A 12,058-nucleotide genomic window follows, 5' to 3' on the forward strand; every position below is an offset into this window, starting at 1 on the left:
TTGCTGATGGGATTTTCTGTCTCTGCTGGAGAACAGCTTAACCTTACTCTTCAAGAGAGATGGAAAACTTGGGAAACCGCATCCCGTTTGCATCTGCATGGGCTGATTTTGGATTTCAGTACACGGGGTGCACAGAAAGGCAGCGCCCCCAAAAATGCAGCTTGTTGGTTTCCGAACGTTTTGGAAGTCGAACAGACTTCCGGAACGGATTCCGTTCGACTTCCAAGGTACGACTGTACTGCAAATCATATTGCAAGTCATCTTGGATATTAAAGACTCAAACTGGGCAGGTTTGAACAGTTTGGGGCAATTAAAATGTTAAAAGTTAAATAAAGCTTGTGGAGGGAGGAGTGTTAAGGTATATAGAATTGTACATATGGTTGATTTGAATATGTTATTATTGATTATGTATACCCCATGTATCAGCCGCCTGGGGGTTTTCACTGTTTGTTTTCACTGTTTGTGTTTTGGTTGTTGGTAAAAAAATAAAAACAATAAAAATAAATAAAAAACAAAGACTCAAACTGTAAAGACTAGCCACACATCTTGGGCAGCTGGTCACATATCAAATATCGGGGCGCTTTGGGCAGGCTAAGCTGCAGGCAAATGTTGTTGTTGTTGTTTAGTCATTTATTCATGTCTGACTTTTCGTGACCCCATGGACCAGAGCACGCCAGGCACTCCTGTCTTCCACTGCTTCCTGCAGTTTGGTCAGACTCATGCTGGTAGCTTCGAGAACACTATCCAACCATCTCGCCCTCTGTCGTCCCCTCCTCCTTGTGCCCTCCATCTTTCCCAACATACTGCAGGCAAATAGGTAAAGGTAAAGGGACCCCTGACCATTAGGTCTAGTCGTGGCCGACTCTGGGGTTGCGGCGCTCATCTCACTTTCTTGGCCGAGGGAGCTGGCGTACAGATTCCGGGTCATGTGGCCAGCATGACTAAGCCGCCTCTGGCGAACCAGAGCAGCACACAGAAACGACGTTTACCTTCCCGCCGGAGCGGTACCTATTTATCTACTTGCACTGGCGTGCTTTCGAACTGCTAGGCTGGCAGGAGCAGGGACCGAGCAACGGGAGCTCACCCCGTCGTGGGGATTCGAACCCCCGACTTTCTGATTGGCAAGTCCTAGGCTCTGTGGTTTAACCCACAGCGCCACCCGTGTCCTTCTGCAGGCAAATAGCAAACTGCAAATATGACATGAAGGCAGGCAACATCATCGACCCCGCCATGTAGGAATCCCTCTGCGGACAACCGCAGTGCCTGGAGACAGACAGACAGACTTACAGACCATGCATCCACAGCAGTGACCAGAGGAGAAATGACAAGCACAGAGAGAAGCAACGCCATGGTGCGTCTGCAGCAGCACAACGGGACGCCTTCATCTGACCCAGCTGTAACAAAGCATGTCTCTACAGCCACAGCAGGTGCCCGACAGTTTGACTTCACCCCCAAAGGCACACCTCTCCACTGTCTCCTGAGACAGATGTGTGCCAGCTAAGATCCTCCCAAGTCGGTGGTGAGCAACAAGCTATAAATTCACAGTAGCATGATGCTTTACCACCTTAGTGCATATGCAGAATTCTCAAATACTGTTCATTTATAATGACATTTGTCAGTGGATGTCCCACAAGGAATCAAAATAAAGCAAAAGCCTAGACTTCATTCAAATAAAGCAAAGCCATCCTCCATCCCAGTCGAACTATCCTTCTTCGCATCTGGTTACAACACTGGTTCTGGGCACTGTGAGCAGGAGTGGATTAACTCCCCATTTCTCATGGCACTTCCCACAAAGTCTGCATGTTGTTTGCTCTACAAACAGGACACCCCATTCAGCTAAGTCACGAAGCCGCTAGAATTATTCTCCTCCTCCTCCTCCTCCTCCTTCTTTATTAAATTTATATACCGCTCTATATCCGGAGGTCTCAGGGTGGTTCACAGAATAAAATCAAGATATAAAACCACAAAATACCTAATAAAAATAAAAACAACAGCCCAATACCACCCCCTCCCACAAAAAACACAATTTAAAAGGGCATAGGGTGTAGATCAGATCAACCAAAGGCCTGGTTAAAAAGGAATGTTTTTGCCTGGTGCCTAAAGGTGTGTAATGAAGGCGCCAGGCAAACTTCCCTGAGGAGAGCATTCCACAGACTGGGAGCCACTGCAGAGAAAGCCCCGTTCTTGGGTTGCCACCCTCCGGACTTCTCGAGGAGGAGGTACATGAATGAGATCCTCAGAAGATGACCTCGGTCTGGGTAGGTTCATATGGAAAGAGGCAGTCCTTGAGGTATTACGGTCCTGAGCAGTTTAAGGCTTTACAGGTCAAAAACAGCACTTTGAATTGGGCCCGGAAACTAATTGGTAGCCAGTGCATACTTTCCTAAACTTGCTTTCGAAAAAGCTTGTAATTGAACTGCCCTCCCCACGAAAAAATATTTGCTACATCTTTATTCTGTCATATCCCTACATAAGTGTGGTGCTGGGCAATCAAGGCAGGACTTTGGGGCAGAAATACAAACCGGCCGCTCAGTCAAATGAGTACAAGGGTTCCCATAAGGATGCCTTGCCACATTTTGAAGTAAGGGACATTGCCATCTAAAGAGGGAGGATCCTTCTTCCCACCCCCTATCCCGAGATCATTAAGTCCCAGGGTCTAAAATTACCTAGCTGCACCATAAACAGGACAAGACTAGAGGGAGCTAATTTGACTTTCGAGGTGTGAAAGTGCATCCCCTCCCACATTTGTGTGCCTTACCTCTGCAGGACATGACACCAGCTGCAGTTGAAGGTTAGGTCAGATGTGGTACAAACTTCGCAGCTCTGGTGCTGGAGGCAAGCTGCAAAGGGAAAGAGGAAAAGCATGAGAGCTCCAAAACTTGCTTTCCAAAATGAGAGGAGCCAACGCAGAAGCCAGCCTGGAAGATGTGCTTTCTGAGTGTTGGATGGCTGACTACCTGGGAGTCAAAAAGGTAAAGGGACCCCTGACCATTAGGTCCAGTCGTGGCCGACTCTGGGGTTGCGGCGCTCATCTCGCTTTATTGGCAGAGGGAGCCGGCGTACAGCTTCCGGGTCACATGGCCAGCATGACTAAGCCGCTTCTGGCGAACCAGAGCAGAGCACGGAAACGCCGTTTACCTTCCTGCCGGAGCGGTACCTATTTATCTACTTGCGCTTTGACGTGCTTTCGAACTGCTAGGTGGGCAGGAGCAGGGACCGAGCAACGGGAGCTCACCCCATTACGGGGATTTGAACCGCCGACCTTTTGATCGGCAAGTCCTAGGCTCTGTGGTTTAACCCACAGCGCCACCCACGTCGGCTACATGGGAGACCAGGGTTCAAATTCCCACTCAGCCACGAAGCTGACTGGGTGACTTTGGGCCAGTGACTGTCTCTCAGCCTAACCTACCACACAGGGATGTTGTGAAGGATTAAATGGGGAGGGGGAGATAATTATGTCTGGCACTTTGAGTTCCTGGGGTGGGGGGAAGCTGGCATATAATGTGCAATAAATAAAGTTAAAGCGTGCAATTTTTATGCAAATCCACCCCTCTTTTTTGGTGCTAAGTGGCCACTCTGTGCCGAAACCTCTTCCCTTGACTGCTGAGAAAGTTTGTGTGTTAATCTGAAACCATTTTCCTCACCCCACCCTGCAAATCTGACCCTACTCTCAAGGTCTTGGCCAGGGACACCCTCCCAGAATTCAAGAGAAATGAGGGAAAGCTGAGATGTTTCCTAAGTTAAAAGTAAAAAACCTTTTGTTCCTCTTTTCTTGGAACAAACTGGTACGGAGCAATCTCTCAGAGTCGCAGCAAAAAGCTGGAAGCACTTGTGATTCTATTCATAACAGCAAAACGGGGGTGTGGGGGATGTATCCCAATCTCCTTCCATTGTGTTGGCAGCGGATTTTAACAAGCCTTTTTCCCTCAGGGAGAAGCATTCGGCATGTCACCGAAGAAAATAGTTTCACGCTGATTTCATCGATCACCCCTCGCTTGTTGCTTGGATCCGAAATTTTCCGGCAAGTGTCTCAACATGACTTCCATTCCGTCTCAGCTCTTAAGGTCAAACAGGGAAGGCACGGACAGCTTAGTGGTGCCATCAAGGCAGGATTTGGGGGCAGAGGTCTAGGGCCCCGCTCAGCGTAATGCGCAGGAGGGCTCCCAAATGTAGTAGGGCTGTTGGCTTTTAACACATTTTTTAAAAAAACTTTTTTAAATTCAAAATTAAAACAAAACATATTATCCAGAAACATATCATCCTTATCCCCCCCCCCATTTTTTCTCCCTCCTCCCACACAAAATCCACCCACCCCCACCCTCCTGGCTTCCCTCAGTTCCAGTCTCTGATTTCTCTAAGAATGCTGTTTTCTGCATGTTACACAGTTATATAGATCCTCAAACTATTGCGCTGATTATCATCAATAAAAAGTTTGTGAATGTTTATTCAAAGCCAGCCAAGTAGTCCAGTTTGCTTTGCTGCTGCTTCAAATGCTTTGTAAAGGGCTCCCATTCATCTTTAAAGTCACAGTTAAACTTGTCCCGTAGCTTATATGTCAATTTTGCCAGTTCTGTGGCTTTTAACACATTTTGACGTGATGCGCCTTGCCATCTAAAGCACACTGCCACCTACAAATACCTAGCGGCCCCACTGTGACAACTTTTTGTTTTATTTATATGAAAAAAATCTGGGTTTTGTGTGGTTATTATGGAGGCAGTGAGAAAGACGTATACCGTCTAAAGCAGGCATCCCCAACCTGTGGCCCTCCAGATGTTTTGGCCTACAACTCCCATGATCCCTAGCTAACAGGACCAGTGGTCAGGGATGATGGGAATTGTAGTCCAAAACATCTGAAGGACCAAAGGTTGGGGGTGCCTAGTTTAGAGCTCTCCGGGCGTAAGGTGGGGTATGAAATGCAACACGTAGGAAAATCGTTTCCCCTGTTCCATTTTTAATAGTTACAAATTTACATATCCATGCTTTGTTATTTTTTTATATTTCAGGGTCAGCGGTACTCCCTGCCACCAAAGCTCATTAGGACTCTTTTCTCCTTTGGAATACCTTTAACACTTCCTCATAGTAGTAGTAGTATAGGCTACTTAAACATTGTCAAAAGAAAGAAAGAAAGAAAGAAAGAAAGAAAGAAAGAAAGAAAGAAAGAAAGAAGAAGGAAGGAAGGAAGGAAGGAAGGAAGGAAGGAAGGAAGGAAATTGCAGTACATATCTCCATGAAAATTTGCATATGCTAACTTATAGATTTATGTGCAAATTTACAGATAGAGACTCTGATTTAAATCAGGGTGGGGCAAGAGTTAAAAGCATGCGGACCAGCCAATATATTTTTTTTACCCTTGTACAGGTGACTAGTTTCTACGCACAGAGCTCTCTGCCCTGCAACCAGGCAACCGGAGAGTCATTAAGTTCAAACACGCAATTCCAGCTGGATGAAAAGACCTGAAGTGTGAAGCAGGGCTGGTGAAGCATGTGCCCTGAAAAGAGATCTGAGGGCCACAGAGAGGCCTGGGGGCCACATCCGTGCCATAGACTCTTTTCATCTGATTTTTGGTCCTCATTCCAAAGTGGTCATAAAAGACTTGTGTGTGTGTGTGTGTGTGTGTGTGTGTGTGTGTGTTTAACACAACAACAGGTTATTTTCTTCTCCCCCCCCCCTTTTTTTACACAATTTCAGAGCGCTTATTTATAGCCTGCGCTGCAGCAGACTGAGCCTGCTGTTTGGGTTGTCATAAAACACCCAACAGATATGGCTTAAGCGCATAACCTTGGCATTTCCCGGACAGGTTTATCCTCCGCTGGGTATTTATGGAGGCAAGCAGGACGTTTTTGTTTTCCCTGGCGTTGTCCTTGTGGGCTAAATGCTATCTCTTTAACCATCTCCTTTGTGATGCATCTCAAGGAGTGGAAGGTACAGAACGTGCTGCTGCGAAGAGTGCTTAGTGGATTATTATTATCATTATTTCCCCTTTTTATTTTTTCATTTCATTTTTCATTCTACCCCTTCTTCATCACAAACGGGGTTACAATAAACCAAGTCCATGAAGAGCCATTGAGATGTTAGAGAATGTGTCTTTTTAAAAACAACAACAAAAAAACCACAAAACCCAGCTATTTGTTGAATACATAATTGTTGGGGTCTTTCCCCACTTTAATCAATGGGATTTTGCTTCCTATCTAGCTTCCAGTTTTTTAATGCCTGCAAAGCAGTGACAAACAACCAGAAGCCTCTGGTCACACCCACATAATACATTTAAAGTGCATGGCTCCCCTCCCCCAAAAAAACCCCCACACACAATGCTGGGAGTTGTAGCTTGTTAAGAGTGCTGAGAATTATAGTTCTGTGAGAGGTAAACTACACTGCCCAGGATTCTTTAGGGAAGCGGAGCCATGTGTTTTAAATGTATGATGTGGATGTGACCCTTGTCAAACATCCACCTTGCAGTCAGCCCCCACTTTGGTCTCCCTGTCACATTTTAGTGGCCAACGTCTGGAGTTGCCACATGCTGAGTCAGATCAGGGAAGATCTCCCATAGCTCAGTGGCAGATCACTTGTTTTGAGTGCAGAAGGACCCAATATCAGTCCCCGGCATCTTCAGGTACAACTGCGGAAGCCTCTTGCCTGTAAATGTAAAAGGTAAAGGACCCCTGGACAGTTAAGTCCACTCACAGGTGACTATGGGGTTGCGGCGCTCATCTCGCTTTTAGGCCGAGGGAGCCGCCGTTTGTCCACAGACAGCTTTCCAGGTCATGTAGCCAGCATGACTAAACCGCTTCTGGCACAACGGGACTCCATGACAGGAACCAGAGCGCACGGAAACATCGCTTACCTTCCCACCGCAGCGGGATCTATTTATCTACTTGCACTGGCGTGCTTTCGAATTGCTAGGTTGGCAAGAGCTGGGACAGAGCAACAGGAGCTCACCCCATGGTGGGGATTTGAACCGCTGACCTTCCGGTTGACAAACCCAAGAGGCTCAGCGGTTTAGACCACCTGTGTCCCTGTACACCTGGACACCTGCATTCACTCAGTGCAGCGGTCTGAGTCAGTATGGAGCATCTCCTTCCCTTCCTGTGTCCATGCAGCTCAGCATGGTCTCCTTTGATGGAGAGCAGACTTAAAAAAAAAAAAATCCTCCAATGTGGCTACAAGCCACAACACTAATGTAATGTGGAGTTAGGCCGCAAGACTTCAGCAGGGAAGAGAATCTATGCACACATTTCCAACCATCTCCCTCAGATTTAAGGGTTTCTGCCTTACTCAGCTATGGCTGAAAGTGGGGAAGTGGGAGAAGGCAAGAGCAAACTGAGGGATGTCCTTAGTCACAAAGAAGGAATATGAACAGCTCCCTTCTCTCCAAAACCCCCTGCTAAATGCATCTTCGTATTGTCATCTTTACGCCCAGGAAGGCTTTCCTCACACACATCCTTATCTAACTCATGACAACAGTGCTTGAGACTCCGTGTGCTAGAGGCATGCTTCATAATGCGCTTCCGACTCACTGGGCAAGGGCACAAACTCCACAGCCGATGCGCTAGTGATCTTGCTGGTGTCCAGCTCCACTCGGTGATATTCGTAGATGGTCCGACGGTGAGCTTCTAAAAAAAAAGGCAAAGATGGGGGTATTCAATTAAAGCGGGTCTCTGCCCTCTGTCTTGTGGGGCGCAGTCTCATATTGCAGATCTCTGCACAGTTGGTGAAGCTCGTGAGCAATTTTGGAGCACCTCTGGCATTTTAGGGGCTGGGAGAAAACTTTTTGGCCCCCAACTCCCTCTATAGCAGGAGATCCCTGGACAATGTAGAATCCAGCTTCTCCCTTCTTTGGGTGTTCACCGTATTTTTTGCTCCATAAGACGCACTTTCTTCTTCCTAAAAAGTAAGGGGAAATGTCTGTGTGTCTTATAGAACAAACGTGTGGTCCCTGGAGCCGAATTGTTCATGACTACAGCCTGCACCCAAAAAATCATGCACCCAGTGTTGCGTGGGGCCGCAATGGAGCAAAAACATGGTTACAAAGCACGGATCCACATGGATCCTCAGGATTTTTGCATTGGGCTACCCCAGACTCAACATCTGTGGCCACAGCATGAACCACAAAAATCATACATCCACTGTTTCGTTCAGAATATTTTTTTTCTTGTTTTCCTCCTCTAAAAACTAGGTGCGTCTTATGGGCAGGTGCATCTTTTGGAGCGAAAAATACGGTATTTACTTGGCCAATAACCAGTTGAGCTCTCTTCTTTGGAAAGCATATTCCCTTTTGCTTACTGCACAAGGGGTAGGAGAATATGGCTGGAGGTTGTTGGCTTATGGTGGTAGGCATGTCACTCAGCCCTGGCACTGTCTGTCTAAAATAAGAACCCATCAGAAGAATGGAGGAACCTCAGATGAGCCCTGCTGGAGGAGAGCAATGGTCTATCTAGTCAAGCATCCTCTTTCCCACAGTGGCCAAGCAGATGCCTATGGGAAGCCCGCAAGCAGGACAGGAGGACAATAGCTATTGCCCTCTGCGGCTCTTCAGCAACTGGTCCTCTGAACTTGGAGCTCTCCAGCCAATAAGTCTACCTGTCTAGGGATCCACTCCCATCCTTCTCCTCTTCCAAATAGCCCAGACTCACCAGGCACGCCAGGGGAGGAGTTACGGATCATGAAAGCGTCTGAGAGTCCAGCTTTGACGGGATGTTGTGTAGAACTAATCTCCAGGACAGACATGGGGATCTGGAGCCAGGAAAGGGGGAAGAAGGCTTAGAAAATCCCATCCATGGAGTTAAAGAAAGGTAATTCCACACCAACTCTTAGAGTGTCTCTGCTCCTAAATGGCTAAGACTTTGATGAACTTCTTAGCAGAGGAAACAATAAAGAACTGGAGTCTCACCACACCTTTTAGTTCTGTGCTGTCATGCGTAGGCAAACTAAGGCCTGTGGGCTGGATCCAGCCCAATCACCTTCTAAATCTGGTCCACGGATGGTCCAGGAATCAGCATGTTTTTACATGAGTAGAATGTGTCCTTTTATTTAAAATGCATATCTGGGTTATTTGTGGGGCCTGCTTGGTGTTTTTACATGAGTAGAATGTGTGCTTTTATTTAAAATGCATCTCTGGGTTATATGTGGGGCATAGGAATTCATTCTTTTTCCCCACCTTCAAAATATAATCCGCCCCCCCACAAGGTCTGAGGGGCAGTGGACTGGCCCCCTGCTGAAAAAAATTGCTGACCCCTGACCTATATTTTATCTTTTAACCAAAAGATAAAAGAACATTCACTGACTAAAAGTGCTCAACCTGCAATGGCAAAAAAAAAGAAGAACAAATTCTATCCCACCCTACTAAAAGATGAACACCAATACAGGCTAGGGCATCTTCAAACCATATTATTCCAATAAAGAGCCAAATGCCTAGGTGAAGAGGAACGTCTTTACTTAGTTCCCAATGATGGTTCCAGGCACATCACTCTGGGAAGAGCATTCTACAACCAGGAGCCACCACCCATAAGGCCTATATTCATATTGCCGCCGCCACCCCGCACCTCCCCGGAGGGATGGGGACGGACACACACACGAAGAAGGGCCTCAGATAATGAGCCTGGTTTAGGTAGATTCATGCAAGAAGAGGCGGTCTCTAAGGTATTGGTGTCTCAAGCTGCCTAAGGTGTTATAGGACAAAACCAGCACTTTGAATTGAGCCCAGAAACTAACTCCCTTCACCTCTTTGTAGCCAAAGACTATTCTGCCATCACTGTGCAAAGCCGCCTGGAAGTCAAAAGAGCCTCTGTCTTCTTTTCCTTCCAGGTACACTTGGTCCCACTGAACCACAAAGACTGTCCCTGAAGAGGAAGAAAAGCAGGAGAAGGGGTGAGAATATGAGAAGGCCATTGGTTTACCCTAACAGCTGGCATGGGGACTAGGAACTTGAAACTTCTGCTATCATTCACAGATTCAAGGAAGGAACTCAGAAGCCAACTAGCCATGCTCTCCGCCAAGAACAAGGCAGGTCCACCCACTTGCCCATAGATTAGCCCAACCCAGACTTTTCCATCTTGGTGCCTTGTGGACATTGCTGAACTACAAATCCCATCATCCCTGAACAGTGGCCTGAACAGTCTAGGGCTACTGGGAGTTATCAATATCATAAGTGTGAAATAAAGGCAAATTGAGTTGGTACTATAGTCAGAGGCGCCAGCTTCTCAACATGGTTGAGGGGGCTTGACACAACATTCTGACATCATGTATGCAAAGTTGTAAGGAGTCAGGGGGCGGAGCTGAACACCCTCTGAATATTGATGGGACCTGGTCCCCTAAAGGGGGGGGCCTCCAAAGTCCCTTAGCCCCCAGGAGCTGGCTCCTATAACGATAGTCCAGCTATATCTCTCGATTGCAAAACAAATAGACCTGTGCGAAAAGCACCTAAGCAGAGAATTTTGGGTTTTCACATTTTGCTTTGCAAAGTAAAGGCTGGTTCTAGTGTTAAACAAAACGGGAGATACTAAGCGCTCCCAATGATTTTTTCCCCAAGTCTGCATGTGAAGAGGACTCACCGTTGTCAAAGTATTTGACGGTGGAATTTCGAGAGTAGCTGGGATTGAAGTTTGCCATGAGAGGAGCAACATATTGCGTGGCTGTCAGCATCCGATGAATGACGTCCCCCATGAAGATGAAGCCTGGCAAAGAGACCGAGGGAGGGAGGGAGACAAGCTATTTTATGTCACCATCTACAATCCTGTTGCCTTCTTCCCCAGAGACTCCTAGGAACCCCAGGGTCACTTTCTAGAGAGCCAGAGTGCTGCCGTGACACCAGTGGAAGCAGATTCAGAACTGCAGGGGCTCTTCAGGATAGCCACAGCTACACACCCTCACAGCCGCAACCCCTTCTAAGAGTACACAACCTTCTAAGCTTCTACAATAATCTTACAATTATACAATAATACTAATTAGGGATGTGTTGCAACAATCAGTGCAGATCTCCATGTCCTGCCTTTCAGCTAGATCTACTATTTTCTGTACACACACATGGGCAAATGATTTGGAGAGTGGCAATAACTTCTTTCAGAGTGACTTCAGTTGAAAAAAAGAAAAGAAAAAATTAACTGGTTTTTCAAACAAATACAAATACAATAACCATTAAACACTTATCCTGCAGTACAGCTAATGATGTTTGCTTTATCCATTGTCTCTAGACCTACACTTACACATCTGACATTCAAACATATTACTTAACGTAACCCCTCCCCTGAGAATATTGAATGGTTGGTATAGCAAGGTCTGATCACTGCAGATGGTGACAGCGGTCACGAAATTAAAAGACGCCTGCTTCTTGGGAGAAAAGCAATGACAAACCTAGACAGCATCTTAAAAAGCAGAGACATCACCTTGCCGACAAAGGTCTGTATAGTTAAAGCTATGGTTTTCCCAGTAGTGATGTATGGAAATGAGAGCTGGACCATAAAGAAGGCTGCTTGCCGAAGAATTGATGCTTTTGAATTATAGTGCTGGAGGAGACTCTTGAGAGTCCCATGGACTGCAAGAAGATCAAACCTAGCCATTCTTAAGGAAATCAGCCCTGAGTGCTCACTGGAAGGACAGATCCTAAAGCTGAGACTCCAATACTTTGGCCAACTCATGAGAAGAGAAGACTCCCTGGAAAAGACCCTGATGTTGGGAAAGATTAAGGGCACAAGGAGAAGGGGATGACAGAGGACGAGATGGTTGGACAGTGTTCTCGAAGCTACGAACATAAGTTTGACCAAGCTGTGGGAGGCAGTGGAAGACAGGAGTGCCTGGTGTGCTCTGGTCCATGGGGTCACGAAGTGTCGGCCACGACTAAATGACTAAACAATATAACAAGGTCTACCTTTTTTTGGAAGGTGTCTCTGTTTGCTGTGCCTTTAATTGCCCTCCTGTGTCTGGTGTGACGCCCAGACATTGCTGCATCCCATATATTCTTTTTCCATATGTTCAGGGGCAGTAACTTGTGCTTCCCCTGAAGTTTCATTGCACACCATTCTGTGGAAACAGATGCACCTTGCGGCATTTCTGTATTCCTATAGGC

The 12,058-nt window shown here is 46.7% G+C and overlaps 1 protein-coding gene across 4 annotated transcripts in view; it reads right to left on the minus strand.

Moving 5' to 3' along the window:
* The window catches only part of PLXDC1 (plexin domain containing 1), a 65,466-nt gene that overhangs the window by 14,822 nt on the left and 38,586 nt on the right, over positions 1 to 12,058 (minus strand). For all 4 annotated transcript variants that reach the window (XM_080979398.1, XM_080979399.1, XM_080979397.1 and 1 more), the window contains 5 exons: positions 10,548 to 10,670; positions 9,718 to 9,836; positions 8,631 to 8,730; positions 7,515 to 7,610; positions 2,759 to 2,840 (listed from right to left, as the gene is read on the minus strand). In XM_080979398.1, coding sequence (XP_080835524.1) covers positions 2,759 to 2,840; positions 7,515 to 7,610; positions 8,631 to 8,730; positions 9,718 to 9,836; positions 10,548 to 10,670 — 520 coding nt within the window. The remainder of the gene's footprint in view (positions 1 to 2,758; positions 2,841 to 7,514; positions 7,611 to 8,630; positions 8,731 to 9,717; positions 9,837 to 10,547; positions 10,671 to 12,058) is intronic.

Source organism: Podarcis pityusensis (genome assembly GCF_964106645.2).
Source record: "Podarcis pityusensis genome assembly, chromosome: 13".
In the NCBI taxonomy this organism is placed as follows: domain Eukaryota; kingdom Metazoa; phylum Chordata; class Lepidosauria; order Squamata; family Lacertidae; genus Podarcis; species Podarcis pityusensis.